Consider the following 23,815-nt stretch of genomic DNA (forward strand, 5'->3'; position numbering starts at 1 on the left):
AAAACCACTGAAAAGAAACCAATTAATAGTCTTTCCTTTACGTAGTCCTCTATAAATAGTGTTTCTCCAACCAGGTTTTGCTCCCTATTGAGGGACAGTACTTGACACTATGCATCCTGGCAAATACTTGAGTGCAGTCACACTAGGTTACCTGGTTCAGTGCAGAGACAGGGATTTAACAATTAGCAGAATTGTGTCAGGGGGAGGGCAGACCTGACATTCTTGAAACAAAACAGATTCTTAAGGTCACTTTACCTCCCCTCAGAAATGGTTGGCATTTCTGACATGAGACGTGAGAACACCTGCAGACAGTGCCGAGGTTTGCCTTAGGTGATTTGAGATCTTTAAGATTCGCTTCAAAAAATTCTGGATCTCACCCGGAGATGGGGTGGGGGAATCAAAGCCCCATACAATACATAGTATTGTGCAAAAAAAGTTAAGATTATTTCTAGTAGCGCTTGAAAGCATGATTCTGCTGTATTTTTCATTGATTATACTAACATTTTCTAAAATGTTTTCTAGTTATCACAGATTTCACTTCACTTAATATTTGATTAAATTTCATTTCCAACACAAAAATTCCTCAAGATGTCTCAGCATACTGTTGACAAACTATTACACTTATCACTTTCTTTGTCAATTGCCTTAAAGACCAAGAAAACCTCCTGGAAGCATACACTGGCCCCCTGAAAATCCTAACCCCAAGCCCTTCCCCTCAGGACAACGTAGTCTGCAGCGCTTTCAGCATCTGTAGAAACACTTTAATTGAAACCACCTATTGCTCCGCTACCCAATCCCCACTAACATTAAAGGATTTCCTCAAGTCCTCTTGCGTGTTTTGTAGTAAATTTTCCGCGTACACTGAATTTTGTATCTAGTATTTTCCTCACACTTAACCTTGCTTCCTCTCCCATGACAAAAATCACTGAAGGTTTATGACTGGGATTGACTGTATCGTGTTATACCACGGGGTAGATGTCCCAAAATTTACTAAACCATATGTTTGAACAACTTTTTAATATTACAAACACTTGATCAAAGCTTCTGCAAAGCTTTTGGAAAAAAACTGTCCACAATGTGTGCACACCTGCACATATACACACACCAAAACATACTACAATACACGGAAAAGTGGCATGAATATTAACTATCATCTAGATTGAAATACTGTTATATGCAAATATTTTATTACCACTTTCAGGCCCAAATGGAGTAGAGATTTCCTATTCAACTGACAATTTTACATACCCATTATCAAAGATGAGTTAGTACCCGCATCTGTGAGAGGAAAGCCCCCTTTTAAGTCAGTGCATTATAAACGAAATAACTGGAGACGGCAATCAAATCACTGTATCTTGTTCTGTGTTTGCCACATCTTGGGAAACAATTCTTTGCATATGAGCAGGGACTCAAACTACAAAACAATTTCTGGAAAGGTCCCTGGTTTATTGCAGCGACCCTGAAACATATATATGCCTAAATATCTGTATTAAGAACATATTCCTGCTTCTACACAGATAGTAATTCAAGAAGACATACTAGCTGACACAACGAAACACAACTGCAGTGTATGATTCACTAAGAAAGAAAGTGGAAAATGTACATGACAGGTAACTTGGTATAAATCATCATTAGTAGTAGTAGCAGAAGCAGCAGATACAGCTTACACTTATCCAGCAGCTACTACGTCTAGAAACATCAAATTTACAAAACCCTCTAAGGAGGTACGATTATTATCCCAATTAACAGATGAGGAAACAGGCCTAGAGAGGTGCAGATACAGCATTCAAGCTCACATGCTAGGATTCCGTCTCAGATCTGAGCTCTACGCTGCCGCCCGCATCTCGCTGCCTCGCTTCAACTTAGCTACTAGGTCTCTGTTGGTAAATCTTTACCCAACTTTCCTCCTCTGCTCTTAAAACATTTATAGTAGATGCTCTGCAACATCCTCGTGCACTTACTTTCCAAACTGCCCAGCTTCAATCAGGAACATTTCTACATACACCAATCATCAACCTGCTAATATTATCTGTTTCATGACTACTATCTGGTTAATGAAATAAGATTCTTTTAAAACAGATAAGGGTCAGCTTTCGTGTCTGAAATACTAAGAGGTTCAAAAGGCTTATCTACTAAAACTACCCAAAAGCCAATTTGGCCCTCAAGTAGCTTTGCTTGGAGATATTAATGTCACATAAACCAAATCTCTGGGCAGTTCTGAGGGTTTAATGTTCTTCAGAGCAAATAAAATGATTTTTAAATGAAGAACTGGAAACACACGGCTTACCCCCAGGTCTCACCATCATGCCACACCAAGCAGTCATATACAGGGCCGGGATCACTGTATTTTTTCTCAAAAGAGTTAAGCAATTCCACTTGACTCTGAAGCTCCTCCTTGATTAGTTTATTTGCCTAAACAATGAGAACAGATGTTAATATTAGCACATTTTGTGCTCCTGAAAAGTGATATTAACATACAACCAAAGACACCAAAGACACAGTGTGACCCAATAGTAAAGTCATTTTACCCTGGAAAAATGTAGGAATATTTTCTTTTTATATCCGTGCAACTTGTAGTCCAGTTTAGTGGCAGTAACAATTAAAATATTAAACAGTAAAAAATACTTCTTTTACTATCATATTCAGTCACTCCCTACAGCTGCTTTGGGAAAGACACGGTGCTACATGGTAGTGCTATCATTTGGCCAAGGGTGTTGGTCACATACCTATAATTGTATAACTCATTTCCAAAAGTAATGCTAAAATTGTTATAAAATAGTTTCTCTATCGACTTTTAGATTTTTATATCAGGAACATTTCCATTTCAAATTTGTTTCTTAAGAACCCAAATAAATAACAGGAACCATGAATAGTCTTACCTCTTTTAGAATTCGCTAAGTTAAGTACATACTATGTTCACGACCAAGTATATACAAGCTGCTATTCAACCATTTTGATCTACAAAAACGGGAAATTCATATGCTTCAACCTAGGCACTTTTTAAAACTACATACTATATTAGACTGCCCTACATTCACCTGAATAGTCCTAATGAATAAAAATTTAAGTTTCACATGTTCCCAAAATCTGAAGTTGTGCTTCATTTTTACTTATCCAATATATTCAACATTTACTCCTCCTTAAGGAAAAAGACAATTATATAAACAATTCTGGCATACAATATAAAAAGGATAATTAAATCCAGATCCCTCTTCTATAAAGTTAGTTGTCTATATGTAGCACCTGAAATACTCCATTTCATGTCTCCAATAGGAGGCTGAAGAACAAATCTTGGTCTAATAGAAGATTATACAGCTGTTAAAAAAGGATGACGTACACAGATTAATAAAAGTTAAATGTGTACGTAGATCTATACAGGCCAGTGGTCCTTGACCCAAGCTGCATGTTAATTAAAACTCCTGAAGAGTTTTAAAAATGCTTACCTCCCCTGCAAGGTTTTGATTTAATTCCTCTCTAGGGCACAAGCACTGACAGTTTTTAAAGCTCCTGATGTGACTCTAATATGCACCTAGGGCTGAGAACCACTAATACAATTCCATTTCTGATTAAGAAATGCATGCATTAGAAGCCTAAATAGACATTTCTCCAAAGAAGACACACGGATGGCCAATAGGCACGTGAAAAGATGCTTAGTATCACTAATTATTAGAGAAATGCAAATCAAAACTACAATGAGGTATCACCTCACACCGGTCAGAATGGCCATCATCAAAAAGTCTACAAATAATAAATGCTGGAGAGGATGTGGAGAAAAGGGAACCCTCTTACACTGTTGGTGGGAATGTAAACTGGTGCAGCCACTATGGAAAACAGTATGGAGATTCCTTAAAAAACTAAAAATAGAGCTACCATATGATCCAGCAATCCCACTCCAGGGCATATACCTGGAAAAGACGAAAACTCCAATTCGAAAAGATACATGCACCCCAGAGGTCATAGCAGCACTATTTACAATAGCCAAGACAAGGAAGCAACCTAAATGTCCATCAACAGATGAATGGATAAAGAAAATGTGGTACATATATACAATGGAATATTACTCAGCCATAAAAAGGAACGAAATACTGTCATTTGCAGCAACATGGATGAACTTAGAGATTATCATACTAAGTGAAGTAAATCAGAAAGAGAAAGACAAATACCATATGATATCACTTACATATGGAATCTAAGAAAATGATACAAATGAACTTACTGACATAACAGAAAAGACTCACACACAGAAAACAAACTTTTGGTTACCAAAGGCGGAAGGCAGGAGGGGTAAACTAGGAATTTGGGATTAACAGATACACACTATTACACATTAAATAGATAAACAAGGACCTACTGTGTAGCACAGGGAACTATATTCAATATCTTGTAATAATCTATAATGGGAAAGAATCTGAAAAAGAATATATATATATGTATGTGTAACTGAATCACTTTGCTGTACACCTAAAACATTGTAAATCAACTATACTTCAATAAAAAAATTCATTAAAAAAAAGAAATGCATGCATTAAAAGAAAAACTCAGAAGGACGAATGTCAAGTTGTTGTTACCATCCCTGGGCGGTGGCATTTCAGAGGCTTTCACTTGCTAAACTTTTCATACCTGTGTTGCCCCAAAGTTTCTGCAGCTACTAGCACTCATTATTTTCATAATAAACCAAGAATTATTTTCATTCTATAAACTGATTCACAAAAATGTAACAGCAAGGATGTTGAACAATGGGAGCTCTCGTACGCTTCCTGTGGAATTGGTTCGATCACTTTATAACCCATCAAAAGACAGGCACAAGAATTTTCAAAATAGGATTTTTCATAATAGCCAAAAACTGAAAACAAAGCAAGTATCAATCTGCAGAATGGATACATAAATCATGGCCCATCAATTATATAGCAAGGAAAGTAAACTACTGCAACACCCCACACATGGAGGAATCTCACAAAAAACAACGAACGAAAGCAGCTAGGCACAGAAGAACACACACTGTATGATCCCATTTTACAAAATTCAAAACAGGTTAAAGTCATTGGATAAGTGTCGGAAATCAGGATGGTGGCTGCTTTGGGGAGGAAGCAGCAGTGAGTAGGAAGAGGCAAGAGAGGGGCCGGGGTGCTGCATATAGGGGATGCTCACTTTGTGGCAATTCATGACAATACACTTAGGAGTTATGCACTTTTACGTGTGTGTATTCTATGTTTGTTAAGAACTTTTAAACAATTGATAGATACATATATAAACTGACTTCAGGAAAAATAAGCAAAGAAAAATTAGTAAAAGTAAACAACTTAAAACTTGTGAAAAAGAGTCTATTAATTCTCTAAGAACTCTTAATTCTCTGAGGACATGGTAACGTTTAAATAAAAGCGACTAGCACCAACTTGGGAAGGGCAATTGTTGGCAACGTCGAATTCTTCCTGCTTTCGACAGGCTTCTGCAAGGGCGACTCTGTGAACAGGGTCCCAAATTTTTTCCTTCCGTTCTTTCTGCAAAGACAGAAAAATGACCTTCCGATGAGGTTGACAAATATTCAGGTAAACCTAGACAGTCATTTATAGTTGTTATGAGCTGTGATGCTATACAATTCTCCTATAAAGGTTAAGAAAATCATTTATAATCAAGCTGATAAGGCAATGGATCAGCTATAAAAAATTGATTAGTTAACTCACCACATCTAGGTTTTAAGAGAACAAGTTTACCAAGGCACAACCAAATGTATTTTTACACATCGTATGTCCCAATTTAAATCCTTCCCTTCTCCAAGAATAACTAATACCATGTCAGGTAACTGACTGAAATCCCAGTCATTGAAGAAAAAGTGTATTCTGAACCCTTACAGAACTGGGAAATGCCTTCAGCCAAGAGCAAGCAGAAGACAGGAGTAAGAGTGCCTGCAGTTGCATTTTGATGGACCTGCCGGCTTCCTCAATCTCCTTCCTCTCTAGCCTGTTTTTTTTCCCCCACCCTCGTTGACTTGATAGGGTTCTTTGCTACTGAAATTGGTCTTACTTTCATCTCTAGTGCCTCCCAATGGAAGTCTGCTAGTTAAAGAAATCCTTTCCAGTAAAATAATCAACTCCACTGAGCTAAGGAAGGGGATCCGCTTTAATTTGACCACTCTATTTGTATGTTAATTTGTACCTTAACATGGTTGATTAAATTTAATATAGTGCATAAAAATACTATGCATTTCAGCCTGAAATTTTAAAATAAAATAGTATCCAATAAAAGTTGAGTTATGTGCGCTTATTTTTTGTATTTTTTTTTTTTTCAGAATGATTGGAATCTGACAAATAAGTAAAGGTTATATATGTAAAGTACTGAGTGACTTCGGTTCACTGACCCCTGGAGAAGCAAATCACAATACTAGATTAGATAAAAGGGCCCACAGGTCTTACCCGTGAGGCCCCTTTGCAAGGATCACATCTTGTTTTATAGTTGAAACGTGTATGGGCTACTAGTGTCAGCAGTTCTCTAAAGCAGCACTGTCAAATACGGCAGCCACCAGCCACACGTTGCTATCAAAACTTAAATTTTAAAATATTACATAAAATTAAAATTTCATTTCCTTAATCATACTAGCCACATTTCAAGTTCTCAATAGCTACTTGTGGCTCATGGCCACCACGATGGACGGATAATGAACATTTCAAACCTTTCCATCGTCACTGAAAGGTCTATTGCGTTGTCTTAAAGCAGGCTCCTTCTCTTTCATTTCACAGTTCTTATCTCTCTAATGACAGACTGTGTTTCCTATCCTTCAGCTGCTTCAGGTCTGAGTGATTCTTTCCCTAATACTGAATGATGACTGGGATCAAGAAAGCTAGGTAAAGACTAAGAAAATGGGACAAATTACCATAGAAACAATAGGAACGGGAATAAATAAGGCAATCCACTTTAAATCGACTGTCTTTAACTTTTCTGAAGTTAAAAAAAAAGTCCTTCAAAAATCCAATGAAAGCATATCCCATCTCCCAGAAAAACACAAATACACAAAATTTGAATATAATTTCAAGGTACTCACAGATTCCCTAAACTTATCCATATATCCAAGATTAAGAACCACGAATGGGTGACATTCCATTGAACAGAATCTTGCTTTAAGCAGTCACCATTTGAAAGCCTCCCAGACCCCCCAAACAATTAAGTTAGTGAGATTTTAGGAAATGTTTTTCTTCAGTATGAATAAAATTTGAGGAAGAAAAGAAGTCACTGATAGTAGATCGCACGTTACCTGTATTCTTTCCTTGAGAGCCTTTGGATAGAAATCGTAGCCGTTTTTTATGCCAATGTGGTATCTGCCTGAGGGATTTGTCCAGCTCGCAGGAATCTATAAAAAATAAAAAGTAAATTTCTCACTCACTAAATGCTTCCCAATTCCAATAACGTAGCACCGGGGAAACAGGTGTTCAAACGGCTCCACTTGGGTCAGCAGGCTCACGTGTTAGAGCAACGTTTTTAATATTCTAAGTTGCCACTTAGTATCTCTCTGGCTCTTTTTTTCCATTAATGAGATGGTTTAAGGAGAATATCTTTCATTTACACAATGCTTTATAAAGTGCTTTCAACATCACATTAAACCACTAAGACCTTCAATTCCCACGCATCAAGGACACCTCACCTCCCCCTTCGCCACTCCACTGCCCATCAACCAGGGGGAGGGAAGCAACTTACAGAACCTCTCCACCCTGAGATTTCCCATTAAGAAAAAAAACTTCACTCTGTCCTCTACGATACTACAGGGATATGCCCAGATACTAAAAAAAAAAGAGCTCCTTAAGTTCTTAAGAAAAAAGTTCTATAAAATCATGTTAATTACATATAACATGTTACAATAGTCTTTTCCACTATCTCAAAGTATTTAAAAATAACACTTCCAGCTTTTAATTAACAGAATGATGTAAAGAGTATGCCCAGCTTACAAACGGAGAAAGCAAAGAAGCAAAAAGAAATTAAATTGCTGGCCCAAACAACAGAAAGGTTGAAAAGAAAACTGGAGTCTAGTTCTATCACAGAGACAAAAACGTGGTGTAAGGGATATGGAATTTAAAGTCAGATACACCTGGCAGTGCGCCCAAACTCTGCCACTAACCAGGTGGGACCTACAGGCTTCTGCTCCCTCATATGCAAAGGGAAGAAAATAATCTTTACCTCCCGATTTGCATGCACAGTAAGACGCATGAACATCAACCAACTGGAAATGTCAATCAAGACAATGGGGACCCTTCATGCTCTTTGTCATCACAGGACCCATGATCACTAAAAACAGCTTTTAAATGCGTACAGATTATGAAGCTGAGCCATCAACCACTCAGAGCTGGTGGACTGACCAGTGATTCTTACTCGTGCAGGATCTTCAACCGACTCATCCCCAAGCCCCTCTTCGTCAAATTATTCCCCAGGTAGGAAGCCTTTGGAGGAAATTTTCTCACAACTAAACAGAAGAAGACAATCATTCACAGAACTTCAAAGATGTACTGACTTTAAAAAGCATGCATATCAGTAATCTTTTCTGAATCAACTGGATGTCTGGAGTTTGTGAAATTTCAAATATGTTGGCACACAAACTAGTGCTTTTCATTCAAAACTTATCAGCCTTCTTTAGAGAACAGAGATTCTTAACTCTAACATTCCTGTAACAGCCCGCGACATAACAACAACAATAAATAAAGCGCTGCAACAACAAAAAGGTAAGTAGTCACTAGCTGGCAAATCCAAAGACTATTTCATCACAGGTGTCTCACGACACAGGTTGCTTTGTAACCCTACGCTAGCGACAACGTCTTTGGGCAAAGAGATTACAAAAAGCTGTGAAATGCCAAAGGATTAAATGGAATAACTAATTAAAATGACTGCAAAATAATCAGGTGTTAAGACAATCACAATTACTTAAAATACATATATAATACAATAAAAATAATCCAATAGACATAATTTATATCTAATTAAAATGAGACCAAATTCTGCAGGGTCCAGGAACCAGATACTTCTCAAATCACTACTATATATTTTCCTCAAAGTAAAGGCAGACTAGTTACTTACAAAAATTGAGCTAAAAAAAAAAAAATCAGAAAACAGAAATTATGTATAATCATGGTTCTGCCAGCTAACCTTAACCAAGTTAGAGTGAAGCTAACTTTACTCTGAGGCAATTATCGAGTATGTCATTTTACATACTTGAGTATTTCATAATATGAAGTTACTTTTGGTCTCTTTTAAGAATCAAAGTGCTAAAAAAAAAAAAAAAAAAAGAAAAGAATCAAAGTGCTTATTTTGACCATTTTAAGCTGCTCTCTCTAAAAGAGTTCTAATTACGTGGTAACTACAATGTGGTAAGACCGATTTTCAAACGAGAAACACAATCTCTTTAATTTCTAATTACACCTCATTTCCCTGACTCTTTTTTAAAGAGAGGATGCTTAACGAATTGAAGGTTTTCTTCACTAGACAAGTGTCGTCATGAGTTGGTTAACGTTCCACGCAGGAAAATCTGAGTTTCTGCCTCAGAGCTGTACTTCAGACTCTTCAGCCTCATGGTCCTGCCAGGACACATGGACCCTCTCTCCTTCAGCTATCACTGCATCTAACTACAGTGCTAAACCTGGCCAAGGCATTCACGGTCTCTGGGCTAACCGTTTTTTTTACCATGTGCGGCTAAATAGCGATGATTTTAAAAAATGACTTCAAGTTAAATGTGGTAAAATTTTAGAAAGCACTGTGCTCCCTTCCAAATGCTACTAAAATTAGAATAAGGAAAAGGAAAAAACCAAAAACCCAAAGGACAAAGAATGGGTCACGAGGCTTTAGAAGCCAAAAGTCACCACGTTTTGAAAGTCGCAAAGTAAAAAGAAGGCCCTGAAAATGAGTGGGGCAACTACGGAATTTTAATACATGGTGTTGGGACAAGTGGGTCTTCAGATGGCAAAAAGGATACAGGACTCCTATTTCAAACTAAGCATTAAATCAATTCCAGGTGACTTCTAAGAACAAATATGAAAAGAAGAACGATGAAAGTTTTCAGAAAATAAATATGGGAGAATATCTTCATGATTTGGGGTCAGGAAGGATTTTTTTTTTTTTGCTATCAAATACGATTTTAAAAAACTCAAAGCAGCCCATCATGTTTACTCATTTTGCTTCTTTTGCTAGTGCTTCATTTCTGCTGCTCCATGTTTTCTTCCTGTCTGAAAAGCCTCTTTTTACTATTTTTTAAAAGTGTATCTGCTGGCTATAAATACTCTTAGATTTACCTTATCTGGGAATGTCTTTATTTCACCTTTTCCCCGAACATATTTTCACTGGATATAGAATTTGCAATCGACAGATCTTTTCTTTCTGCACTGGAAAAATGTTGTACCACGTCCTTCTGGCCCCCAGGGTTTCTGAGGAGAAAGCTAAAGTCATTTGAGTATCTTTGCCATCTATACAATGGGTCCCTTCTCTCTGGCAATTTTCACGATTTTTTTCCTTGTCTTTCATTTTTGGCAATCTGATTAGAATGTTTCTGGGCATGAATTTCTTTTGGTTTATCTTACCTGGGGTTCACTCAGCTTCTAGAATTGGTAGGTTTATATCTTTGCCACACTTGGGAGATTGTCTGCCACTATTTTTTCAAATATTTTTTTTTTTCAGCAGCACGCTCCTTTTCCTCTTTCTTGGGGTCTGATGATGCAAATATCTGCCCATTTGTTATTGAGCTACAGGTTCCCAAAGCTAAGTTAGTTATTTTTCAGTGTTTTTCTCTTCATTATTCAGAACGGATATTCGCCATTGGTTGATCTTAAAGTCCACTGACTCAGACTCCTCCGTCATCTCCATTCTGCTACTACATCCACCCAGCGATGCTTTCTTAAAATTTCAGTCATTGTAAATTTCAGTTCTAAAATATCCATGTGAGGGTTTTTACAGTTTCTATATCTTTGCTGAGTGTATTAGTTATTGCTGTGCTATAAATACGACAAACTTTGTGACTTAAGAGAACACACTATTTACAATCTTACACATTCCGTCAATCAGAAGCTGGCACAGCTTAGCTGGATCCTCGACTTGGCTTCAACCGAGGTGCTGGCCAGGGCCCTACTCTCGTCTGGCACTTGACTGGTGATGGCTTTGGCGGAGTTCGCTTCCCTCTGTCTGTGAGACTGAGGGCCACTGATTCTCACTGGTTGTCAGCTGGAGGAAGGACTTCTTAAGACACAAAAAGCCCCAGACAAAAAGGCAGAAGATTGATATCCAACTACATCAAATTTAAGAACTCCTACTCATCAAAAAGCATCATCTGGAAAGTGAAAATACGAGTACAGAGTGGGAGAAGACACCCGAAACACATGTAACCCAAGGACAGGTAATCCCACAAATCATACAGTACGAAAACAACAGACAACTCAGTATTAAAAACAAAGGGCAAATGAACTCGAAGAGGCACTTCACAAAAGAGGAAATCCAAATGTCTAAGCAGCACATGAAAAGGTGCTCCACCTTATCAGTACTTAGAGGAAGGCAAATTAAAACCACAACGTGATACAGCTAGATGCCCAGCCTATAAGCAAAATTTTAAGTGCCTAAAAACACCAAGTGTTAGCAGTGCAACTATTAAAACTCCTATATACAGCTGGTGGACACGTATCTTAGTACATAAACACTTGGAAAACTGTTCGGCATCACCTAGTAGAGGTGTATCTCTATCAGCAACACCACCCCCAAGCACACATCCTAGAGCTACCTGCACATGTGTGCACAGGATCTGTCTGCAAGAGTGTTCTCTGAAGAATTGTTAGTGACAGCTCCAAACTGGAAACAACTCAACTGTTCCCCAGCAGAATGGACAGAATGTGGTACATGCAAACTATGTCACCGGCACAGCAATGAAAGTCAACGCATCATCGCTCCAGGCAAATCATGGCTGAATCTCATGAATCCTGCAAACACCCAGGAAAAGAAGACATGAAATGACACACAAACGAGGCCATTCATATAAAGGTCACAGTAGGCAAAACTAACAAATATATTCCATGTATCCACATAGAGGTGGTAACACTGTAAAGGAAAGCAAAGAAGAGATTATCACAAACGTCAAAATGCACTGGGATCTGGAGAGCACAGAAAGCTTCTGAGGTCTGGCAACGCTCTCGGTCTTACCTGGGGTGGATAAAATGGCGTCCGTTTAAATTACTCATTAAACGGTACATGTGTGCTTTGTGCACTTTTCTTCTTGCCTGTACAATTTACCATGAAAGGTGTTATCCTTCTATTCACTCTTTTGCTTCTACCTGCTCCTACGAGTACCGCTGGCCATAAGTAGCGGACTGCCAGTTTCTCAAGACAGCTTAGGAACAGCATCCTTAGAGAATGAGACGGCAGGAATCTTCAACGCACCTAACCGTCGTTGATCTTAAACTGGCAGAAGAATTAGACATTAACCGTCAGCAGTTTACGGGCTATTTGGAAGAAGCAGAAGTAGAATACAGGTATTTAACTCACTTTAAAGCACGGTTAAATCAAAGAAACTTGAAGACTTTACTGTGCTGCTTTCTGAAAACTGTGTACTAAAGAGTTCTGAGAGATCCCACTAGCTAGAATCCCAGTGACTAACAACATTATTCTTTTTAATGACTACTGCAAAATATGTGAACACCTGCACATGCTTGAAAAAAAATTAACTGAATGTGCGTGTAGCTAAGGTCTGTGTACGGCTGGAGAAGGGAACTGTAACCAAGACGACGGCTGGAAAGTTGGTATGAGGACCACTTAGTCCCCCGCTGCCTACCCCACATCCTGCATGAAGCTGATGAGAGACAGCTGGGATGTGAACTCTCTAGAGAGGTCTGTGGAGCAGAGGGGAGAGATGAGACACAGTGAAGAGTCTGCAAGAAATCTCCCCCGGTGCCTTTCAAGGCTCAGGTCCCCGGATGCTGACGGCCAGGCTTCTCTCTCACTCCTCCGCCCCCAAACTCCAGGCCAAACAGGCGAAGGTCGTCCTCTTTGAGGTAACGAGGCATCTCAACGGAAAAAATATACCATATACGGAGATCCTGGGGCCTCCCATGATAGTATCGTGACCCTACAGTGAGACCCACACCACAGACTCTCCACAAGCAGAGAACTTCCAATCACCTTTCATGTGCCACTAAATCAGAGACAGCTGGGGTGAGGGAACACCCAAGGAAAAGCGCTCATGTCAAAAGCAAAGCACAAGGAAGAACAGGCAGGGGAAAGAGGAGGAGGGTCGGGAGGAGGTGAAGAAAAAAGGAGAGATGAAGAAAAAAAGGAGAGCAAGATCAGGAGGAAGAGGGAGAATGGGAGGAAGCAGAAGGTGAGTAAAAAGAAGAGGAACAGAAGAAATAACGAGACAAAACTTTGCAAGACAATGATATTCTCACAGATAAAACGCTGTACACATGATACAAAAATGTGCTCTGAGGGAACATGAACAGACTTCTGCAATTAAAAATTGGCAATATTCAATACATGAGTTAGAAGAAGATGTTGAGAAAATCTTGGAACTCTCTCAGGAAGGAAAAAAATCAAACAAAAGCAATGAAGAAAAGGTAGAAAACATAAGAAAATTGGAGGATCAACTAAAGAGGCCAGTGTCCACTTAACAGGAGTCCCAGATAAAAGAACAGCAAAAAAGTGGGAGGAAGTAACCCAAGAGACAATGCAAGAAAATTTCTCGGAAATGAAGGACCAGAGAGTTAAACCCTCTTCTTCCACTTTTAATTCTACAGATAAAGTCTAACACTAGGGGGGAAAAATTAAGAATAAAAAGTATTTTAGCTTGTCATTTAAAACTCTGAAGATAATATATCAAAGCCTTAACCCTGGTTGAGCAGGAATTGGTGGTGAACTATGGAAAGGGGACTGAACTTTTCTTTAGAAGCCTTGTAGAAGGTTCTTTAAACTATGCAGACATATTGAATACAATTAAAAATTAAATTAAAAAAACTCACTATACTGATGGGCTGAGAACAGTTAATAGCACAGCTAAAGAAATATATCACCAAGTTGAGAAAGGATGTAAATACCAATCTATCAATCTTCTGATCTTACTTCACAGCCATGTATACGATACACTAATTCTACCTTTAAGCACCAGTAACATTACAAGTGTGGATGGTTTATCTAGAGCATGGGCTACAACTATTCAAAAAAAGATTTTTGAGATATTATTGATACTTTATATGATTCTAAATCTGCCTGACTTACTAAGAATGCTCTCTAGTTTCCCAGAGTACTGTAACTCACAGGAATCCCATGTTTCTCTTCGAAACATACTCTAAATAACAAGGTTGACTTGGGAAAGACAGGCAAAACTAGAGCAATTCAGATGTGCAGACAGTCATTTCCCTGCAGTGTTTCTTTTTAAAGCACGTGGTGCCTCTGTCAGCTTGGGCTGCTGTAAGAAAACACCACAGACTGGGTGGTTTAGGAACAGACATTTGTTTGCTCACAGTTCTGAAGGAGCACGAGATCAGGGTGCTAGGCTGGTCGGATTCTGGTGAGACGCCCTTCCTGGCCTGCAGGCATGGCTGTCTCATGGTGTCCTCACAGAGCAGAGAGCAAGCAAGCTCTCCCTTGGAAGGGCACTTACCAAGGTGCTAATCCCATCACGACGGCCCCTCCCTCATGACCTCATCTAACTAACACTAATCACCTCCCAAAGGTCCCACCTCCCACTACCATCACATTGGGTGTTAGGGCTTCAACATACGAATTCAGGGGTCACACATGCAGTCCACAACATGCGGAAAAAGAAGCAAAACTGGGATATGAATGCCTGCCATCTGCCTGTGACAGGCAGATTCTGCCTTAGAGAAGGCGGAACTGTGAACATAAGGAGATATTACTCCTGTGATTATGTTATGGGAAGTAATATGGCAAAGGGGAAGGGCTTTTTCAGATGCAATTAAGGTCCCTAATCAGGTGACCGAGTTCATCAAAAGGAGAGTGCCCTGGTGGGCCTGACCTAATCAGGCAAGCTCTTTAAAAGAGAGACTGGGGCCACCCCCGAGGTCGCAGAGATTCTCCTGCTGGCCTTGAAGAAACACGCTGTCATGAATGAATTCTCCCAACAACAAGGTGAACCTGGAAGATGATCCTGAGCCTCAGTTGAGACCACAGTCCCAACCAACACCTGACTGAGGTCTTGTGGGACCCTGAGCAGAGAACCACAAAAAGTCACGCCCAGGCTCCTGACCCACAGAAACTGTGAGATAGTAAATGTAGGAACGTATGTGGTAAGCTGCCGTTTGTGTTAATTTGTTGTGCAGCACAGAAAACTAATACACTGCCGTGACGATCTTACTCGAGAGACAAGGTCTAAACATGATTCAGATAGATGGTAAAACATGGGAAGTTAAATATAGCTCTTTAGATATCTAAATAACCACAAAGTTACCTTCCAAACTAATTCTGCTTATTGTTTGAAAAGACAAGAGTACTGATACACAATCAAATTCTTGCCATCTAACAAACCCATTAGCTAATATCTCATGAACTGCTTTATGTTTGTTTCCTAATCATCTTTCATGTTAGCTCACCCCAGCCTTTCTACCAAGTACATGGAATAAGACAAAGTCAGATATTTAAGTACACAAATATTAAAGCCTAAATATTTCAAGTTCAAGTTCCCAGAAGGGAAAAGCAGAAGGCAAAACTACATTCTCATCACTTTTCCCACCTTTCCACTTAAATCTTAAAATTTTTAGAATTCAGCAGCCATACTGGGGAAAAAAAAAAAATCCCAATTCCAAGCCCACTATCAAACAACAAAAACAGTAACTTCCACCAAGATGGACCCTAAGGGTCCACACCACCTGGTACCCATGCCCTTGTAAAATCCCCTCTCTGTAAGCGTGTGCTGGATCTCCTGACTCACTTCGAATGAAAAAAACATGGTAGAGGTAATGGGCATCACTTCCAACCTCATTTTATAAAGGGACCAGAGCCTCCACCTGGGCTCTCTCTGACTGCTCACCCGGGGGAAGGCAGCTGAACGCTGTGAAGCAGCCGCATGGAGAGGCCCATGTGCTGAGGAACCAAGCCTGCCAATAACCACAAATTCCCCTTCCCCAGCCACATCGAGCCTTCAGATGAAATCACAGCCCTGGCCGACAGTTAGCAAGCTCAGGAGAGATCTTGAACAGAGGCACCCAGCTAAGTCACACCCAGATTCCCGACTCACAGAAACTGTAAAATAACAAATGTTTGTTTTTTTAAAGCATGAAGTTTTGAGGTGATCTGTTATACGGCAATAGGTAACTAATACCATACCATGAAATGTAAGGTAAAAACGTAAAATGCTTTGAGGTGATAGTACAAAAAAAAAGAAAAAAATTCAATAAAAAGATAAAAGCTCCAACCTTAAGCACTCTTCCTGAAAGACCAATAATTTCACCATCTTTTGGCTCTACCACTGTAGCAGTGTTCACATCACCACTTCCTGTTGTGTCAATGATATCAATGATTTTCGGTCTTCCATCAGTTGTAACCTGAAAATTGAGACAATTAAAATATGAATTACAGATTTTAGTTTTTATCCTTAAAGCAATGCCAGCTCCCGTATGTGTGTGTGTGCATGCACATGTACCCATACCTAAAATATCCTATAAAATCTGCATTCATTTTAAAAAGAGAACTGAATCGTTTTAAGCCAAAAGCCTGACAGATACTAGCGAGAAGATTTAGTCACAGGAAACAGCACAGAATCCTTCAAGTGGTTTCATGTGTTCAGGTAGATACTTCTTGAGCACTTACCACAGGCCACACCCTGTTAGGTGTCAGGAGTACTGCAATGATCAGTACACAAAATTCCTGACCTCACACACTCTGTGTTACATGGACTCAATAAACAAGTCAAATACATAACATGTCAGATGGTAATCACCACTACGAAGAAAATCAAGCAGGGAAAGGAGACAGGTGGTATGGGGCTTTCAATACTAATTAGGCTGGTCAAGAAAGGTATCACGGAGAAGTTAACATTTGAGAAAAGGTCTGAAGAAGGTGAGTTTTTGGTTGGACAAAACTTTAAGGGGAAAATGTTTAATAACATTTCATTATTGGAGGCCACACTAACACTCAAACTTCTTAAATCAACTTCAAACTTAGCACTCAAACTTGTCTCTCCCCAGGCCTTGCCATCTCAGGAAGCCAACACACACCCAGTTGCTCAAGCCAGAAACTTAGAGAGTCCTCCGATTCTTCAGTTTACGCCTCACAGCAAATCTCTCAGGAAGTCCTCTTCTTCTACCTCTGAGGTACAGTTCAGACCCACCTTCCCTTGATTTTTCACTACTGGTGTCCTGAACCCCTCCGCCACCGTCACTTCCTGCTCACAAGGCGATGCCGGCTCCCGGGAGGCCCTCCACGAGCAACAGTAAAGCGAGCCGGGTTGTGCCGGTCCTCCAGTGAACACCCTCCGTGGGCTCACAGAGCTCGGGACCGGACCCGGCCCAGGGTGCCAGTCACTCCCGCCTCTGGCCACTTGGTCTCCTTTCAAGTCCTCGGACGTGGCCACCTTCCTCCTGCCTCATGACTTTCTGCGCCAGGTCCTTCTGCTGGGAATTCTCTGTTTCTTCAGTTGTTCCACAGGTATCCCAGCTTCACCTTTCCATTTTCTAGTAAAATGCCGCCCCCTTCAGAAAGGCCTCCCTGATGGTCTCATTTAAGTGCCCGTCATCCTAAGCCTGATTTCTCTTTCTCACTGTACCTTGTTTCCTTCACAAAACTTAACTCAATTCGTAATTACAGTTTGTGGCTCTTTACCTGTTTGCACTCTCAGAAGATAAGGTCCATAAGGGCAACGGCTATGTCTATTTTATTCACCAAACTACCCCACACCTAGCAGTGCCTGTTAGGTACTCAAGGCCTATGGGATTGTTGGATGGCCTGACACGAATTACTTAGCATTAAGACTGATTTTCCTCAGCTCTGGTTTCTTGGCCAGCCCCAGACTTTCATTTGGGCCATGCTGACTGCTACAGCTAACAGTAATACTGAATATCCTTATTGTCTTTGTGGGAAAAACCATTTGGGGGCTCTTTCTGGGCTAGCTTTGCAAAGGGAATTTGCAGCATTCAAGATATACATGCTGAGTTACCAGCAGGAATCAGGTGTGGAAACACAAAAAATACAGAAAAATGAAGACCCCCTCCCCCCACCCTCAAGAGAGAAACGGGAATGTAAAAAAATGCCTACAGTGTGACAAGAGTACAGCCTTCAGATTCCTTTTCCACCCGGAGAATTCACCCTCTTTAAGATGAAGTGTAGTGTCCATCACTAGGCGTCTTTCTGGTCTCACGCCCTCCTCCCCAACACCAACCGCAGCGTCCTCAGAGCCCTGCTGTTAAGGTGTACCCGAAAGGAGGCGGGGGAATTCACTATGTGGAGGAAACAAACACACGTGTTTTTTTTCGACAAGGCAAAACAATGGGGTGGCTGGTGGATCCCGGATCTCACTCCAATCATCGACCAACTGGGGGCTGACAGCTCTGTCAGGGGCCGCACAGCTGTTATTTTTATGTACGGTAATTCATCAGCTGGATGTTTATTTCTGGGGGGCTGTCTATACTAGTAACAAGTATTCTAATATACTGAGAAGGCTCAAAATCATAATTAAACAAAAATCACTGCAGAAATCATACGAAACCCTGATAAAATTATGATAAAACTTAAATCAGGGGCTTCCCTGGAGGCGCGTGGTTAAGAATCCGCCTGCTAATGCAGGGGACACGGGTTCGAGCCCTGGTCCGGGAAGATCCCACATGCCGTGGAGCAACTAAGCCCGTGCGCCGCAACTACTGAGCCCAAGTGCTGCAACTACTGAAGCCCACGTACCTAGAGCCCATGCTCCACAACAAGAGAAGCCACAGCAATGAGAAGCCCTCGCACCACAAGGAAGAGTAGCGCCCGCTCGCCGCAACTAGAGAAAGCCTGCACGCAGCAACAAAGACCCAACGTAGCCAAATAAATAAATATATTAAAAAAAAAAAAAGAAAAAAGAGAACAGCAATATAGAACAATAAATAATAATGATAAAGACAGTGTCTAGGAAAGCATGTAAGAACACAAAAGCCAGCTTGGGGGAATCAGGAAAGGCTAACTGAAAGGGAGGTAATAAAACTTAAATTAATGGAGAGCACCCACTATTAGTAACCAAGTACATACCTATGATAACCTCCTTACTGTACTCCATTATAGTTTAGTGAATGTAAAATTAGATAGACTTTTACAGGACTACTTCCTCCTTCCCAAACTATTTTTTCCCCATGAGGAAATTGCGGACATTATCACATATATACATTTTTTTTCCATTCAACACAAATTGTTACAAGCACATTTCATACAAAATGAATTTGGATATATGCTTTCAAAGAATTTTAACTGAACCAGGAAAAAGGTATATAAGCCGATATACTAAAATGAAACATTTTAGGGAGTTCCCTGGCGGTCCAGTGGTTAGGACTCCGCGCTTTCACTGCTGAGGGCCTGAGTGCAGCCAAAAAAAAAAAATGTTAAGTGCTATAGGATATGAAAAAAATTGCTATGAGAGCAAACTAAGTAACTGTCACCAGGGACTGGGCCTTACTCCTCTTTGAACCCCCAGGTCCTAACACAGCGGTTGGCACATACACATAAATACACAGCGGGGGGCTGAATTAATATCACTAGATATCCCCAAAGGTAACAGGTGAAGGCCCAACTGGTCTTAAGGGATTAAGTAGGCATTTACAGGTGATTGTAGAAGGCCTGCAGGCAGATTAAACCCCACATGCAAAGGCATGTGTTGGGGAAAGGCCTGGAACATCTGGGTGAGAGGAAAGCTGTGAAATGCTGTTGGTGGAAGCACAGGCGGGGTGCTTCAATGGTGGGGTGGAGTGGATGTGGACAGAAGAAGCGGTGGGACCGAGGCTACGCAAAGAGCTGGAGCTGAATGGCAAAGAGCCGTGCAAAGTTCAAATCTGGGGGTTTTAATGCAAAGACAACTGGGATGCCCAAATAGTTCTGTTTTATATCAAGCAAAGGTGTGATGGGTTGTTTTTTTGGTTTTTTTTTGTTTTAAGGAAAGTAACTTTGGCAATGTGAAGGGTGACCAATGGCAGCCGGGAGACCCGCTGGCTACCGTGGGTTTATTTCCAGGTCCAGTCCAAGCTCCATCTCTTGTCCGCGAAGCCTGATTGCTCCAGCTCTCACTGGTCCCCTGATCAACCTCTGTTAACAGTTATCTGCAGGACTACATCACCTCTTAACGCAGAATGTTAGGGACCTGGCAGGTGCCTGAATATTTGCTGAGGAAAAGACTTAATCATTTATTTAATTACTCCTCCTCTCATGCTGGCCACCCTCTACATTTAACGAAGCCTACACGCTATCACAAAGGAGAACTGGGCCCAAGGCCGTCACCGAAGAATGGGACTAGAATGGGACTCCCCACTGTGTTCCTGAAAACGCTCCCTTGCAGCCCTAGTGCCCTACTCAGACACCATCTGCCTTTCCAAATGTCCAGTTCAACCTCCTCTTCCTATTTCACTCTTTCCTTCCACTTTATTTCTATCCACCTTCTTATCTTAATGATGTATACACAGATCTACAAAATACATTTGTTAAAGGTAAAGGGGGGGAAAAAAAAACCTTAAAAATTCACTCATGTTTGCAAGCCACCTTAGTGAACTTCTTTCAGATGGCCATGTTTAGGTCAATTTCTCAGAGTTCAAGTTGTTAGAAGGTAAGAGTTATGTTTTCATTTTACTTCAAACATGTTGTTGCTCAAACATTTATGATTACATGCACATAATATCTAATGCGTATTTATCCTTCAGAGAGATGGTGATTCAAGATCCAGCATAAGCTCCCTCTACTAAATAGCCTTGTTTAAAAAAATCAGTGTTTAACACTTTTCATGAGCACTTTAAGAAGTCACATGTAATTAATCGCCTCAATTTTCAGAGCAACACGGTGGGATGAGAATTTCTGCTACTTTATAGAGAGAGTAACGGAATCATTTGATAAGCAGGTCTGGGAAATTCTACAAAAGCATTTTTACTGAGACACTTCTCCTCCAAACTCTTCCGATCCCCTTATTATCCTGACAAAAGAGCCAGTGAACCACTTACCCAGCTGTTCTCCTCCCACTTATCCCTATAAAAAGTAAACACACACCACACCAGAATGGAAACCATTACTGCCCTGTAATGAAGCCTCAATGAGGTGATAGCCGTCACTGCTGTAAGCCTTCAGAGTTCTTAAGAAAACTGGACCACCAGAGCCGCCAGGAGGGAAGGTATCACCTGCTCCCCTTCTGACGCACCAGAGCTGCCTGGCAGGGCCGCCATGAGGTGTGTGGCGCTTCAGAGAGCTGTTGAAGAATGAACAGGAGAGAGCAACATTCCCACAGGGATTCTCTACAGAGTCGGCCAGACCGGGAACCAGACTGGTTCCCCTTTCCCCCGGCATTACATCCTAACTTCCAAAATGCTACCTCAGTTATAAGAGAGCACAATAAGGGATGCAGAGGAGGGAGAGGCATGGGGGAGAAGGAGAATTATTAAACTTCAGGGTTTTAAGACATACAGGGGAAAGACTGATACAAGGAAGAGATCAGCATACAGGAGGATTAGCCAGGTTAGACATTTGGGAGACGAGTCTTGAACAACTGTGAAATTCTGTTTATTGCTGGGTTTCGGTGTAAGGCTCAGGCTACTAAATTTACAAAAGTCAAACTTTGAAGACTTTAATGAGAATGCTTTCAACAGAGAGACACATTTTAAAAAATTACCTTTCGGCATGGTACCTTGATCTAACGATTTCAAAGGTGGCTAAGGCAAAACAAAATAACTTTAAAAAATCATGAAGTATGTTGTCTTACATTTTGAGGCTGAAAAAAAAAAATACGGAAGCATAATTTAATGCAGTCTGAAGAGTTCGCCAAAAACAAAGTTGGGTTCTTCTTTATATCAAAGACTAAGCCATGCGTTTCACTGACCCTAAACAAGTACACTGCGGAAGAGGGTTAAAAATAGAATACATAAAACTACCAGAGGAAACAATTCCGGAAGTTGACCGAGTTATCTTCTTGAAAGCCGGCTTTCGTGTTTCAAGATAAACTATTCCTCCCCAAACCAAACCTCCCGAACGACACCAATAAAAATGAAGTTCTGATAGGTCATTTGCCCCTTCCCTGTTTCCTTCCCACCCCCAGCTCCCATGAATAACAAAACAGTAAAATCCTCGTTTGCAAATAACAGGCACCGGCCGGTCGGTGCGCAAGACACGAGGCACCCGCGGGAGAAGGCGGTGTGCTGGGCAGGAGCCCGAGGGCCCGGGCCTGGAGGCGCCTGGGTAGGAAACGGCTTCCTGGGCGACCGAAGGCCCCGGGCGCCCCGACCAGCCGCTTTTGTCTGGGCCGGGATCAGGGCCCAGCCGGGGCGCCCGGCCGCCGGTCCCTCGCACCCCGCCCCCCGCCGGGCCCTCCGCCTCCTCCCGGCGGCTCCCGCTCGGCCGCAGAGCGGGCTTCGGCCTGCGAGGCTCCGACGCCGCGTCCCCTCTGCGTCCCCGGCCCGGTGGCCGGCCGCCCGCGCCCCCGCGCCCGGGCCCTCGGCGGCTGCCGCACCTGCATGCCCGGAGCCCCGGGGTCAACCCCCGTGTCCAGGACGGCGATGAGCACCCCCCGACCGTCATACTCCGGGTAGCGGCAGAGGAAGGACGCGGCCCCAGTCTCCTTCTTCGGGAGGAGGCCGTGGAAAGGGAAGGGCTCCTCGTTCGCAGCGGTGGCCATGGACGCAAGCTGGAGAGCGAAGAAGAGGCAAACTGCCAGCCTGCGCGCGGACGAGCTGCGCGAGGACACCCGGGCGGCCGCGGGCCTGGGCGGGGGCGAGGGGCGGGGCCAGCCGCCGGCCAATCCCGGCCCGCCAGGGAGAGGCGGCCAATCACGCGCTGCTACGTAAGCCAACGGCGCCGCTCTCTGGAGCTGGGCCCGAGTGTTCCCCGGGCCGCAGAGGAGGAGGCGGAGTCGGAGGCGTTGCTGGAGGCTTCAGTTCTCGAACCTGGGGTCTTAAAGAGACTCGCGTTTGGGATTTTTAGGGGATGGCCGGCTCCCAAGCAAAGGGTCTGCGTGTTCCGGGCCGAAACACTCCTCCGGGGACGGGAAAGGAAATGGGCTGCCAGTCTGTTGTAGCAGGTACCTCCCGCTGGCAAGCGATGGTTTCCGAACTTGTGGTTGTGGACTAAACTTTTCGGTCAGCTGCTGCAGGATCCCCGGTTGACCCGAGGAAAGGGAGCCAACTCACTCTCGCTAAACCCCTAGGACTGTCGGATTTTGGCGAAATGCCGGTACAAAAATTTTTGAGAGGGAGTTCTTTGATTCAGTGGTGTAGGGATTGTGTTCCCCTGTCTCGAGTGTGTCCCTTTGATGGGGGACGGGGAGCGCGTATAGGGTGGGGATGGGCCAGAGCTGCAATCAACAGGAAGTGGGTTGTTGGCCGTTCAGTCGGCCTCGTAGCCAGTAACAAATACCAGCCTGAAGTGGGCCCCTCCTATCCTCATTGCTCACCCTGGGCTTCCGGGATTTCTGAAAAACATTCTTTTTTTTTTTTTTTTTCACTCTCTCTTTAAATTGATGTTCCTGGTTGGTCCTGAAGGTTCTGAAGGTTCTCCACTCAGTTATCGAGCCATAATTTGCAGTTTTTCAGATTAACAGTGGCGGCTATCAATTGCTCCGTGCTGCACTAGTGGCCCTTAATGATCTTTCTGTCTGTATTCTTGCCAGGGTAATCTTAGTGTTTTGTGTGGGTGTGCCAGCGACCCC

General features: G+C 42.0%; 1 protein-coding gene across 2 annotated transcripts in view; it reads right to left on the bottom strand.

Moving 5' to 3' along the window:
- Window positions 1-22,824, bottom strand: part of TPP2 (tripeptidyl peptidase 2) — a 66,357-nt gene extending 43,533 nt beyond the window's left edge. For both annotated transcript variants that reach the window (XM_061171245.1, XM_061171246.1), the window contains exons 1-5: window positions 22,622-22,824; window positions 16,374-16,502; window positions 7,247-7,342; window positions 5,394-5,498; window positions 2,288-2,412 (exon numbers count right to left, since the gene is read on the bottom strand). In XM_061171245.1, the coding sequence (XP_061027228.1) occupies window positions 2,288-2,412; window positions 5,394-5,498; window positions 7,247-7,342; window positions 16,374-16,502; window positions 22,622-22,786 (620 nt within the window). In that variant the 5' untranslated portion in view covers window positions 22,787-22,824. The remainder of the gene's footprint in view (window positions 1-2,287; window positions 2,413-5,393; window positions 5,499-7,246; window positions 7,343-16,373; window positions 16,503-22,621) is intronic.
- Between the last annotated feature and the right edge of the window lie 991 nt (window positions 22,825-23,815).

The sequence above is a fragment of the Eubalaena glacialis genome, chromosome 16 (assembly GCF_028564815.1).
Source record: "Eubalaena glacialis isolate mEubGla1 chromosome 16, mEubGla1.1.hap2.+ XY, whole genome shotgun sequence".
Classification (NCBI taxonomy): Eukaryota; Metazoa; Chordata; class Mammalia; order Artiodactyla; family Balaenidae; genus Eubalaena; species Eubalaena glacialis.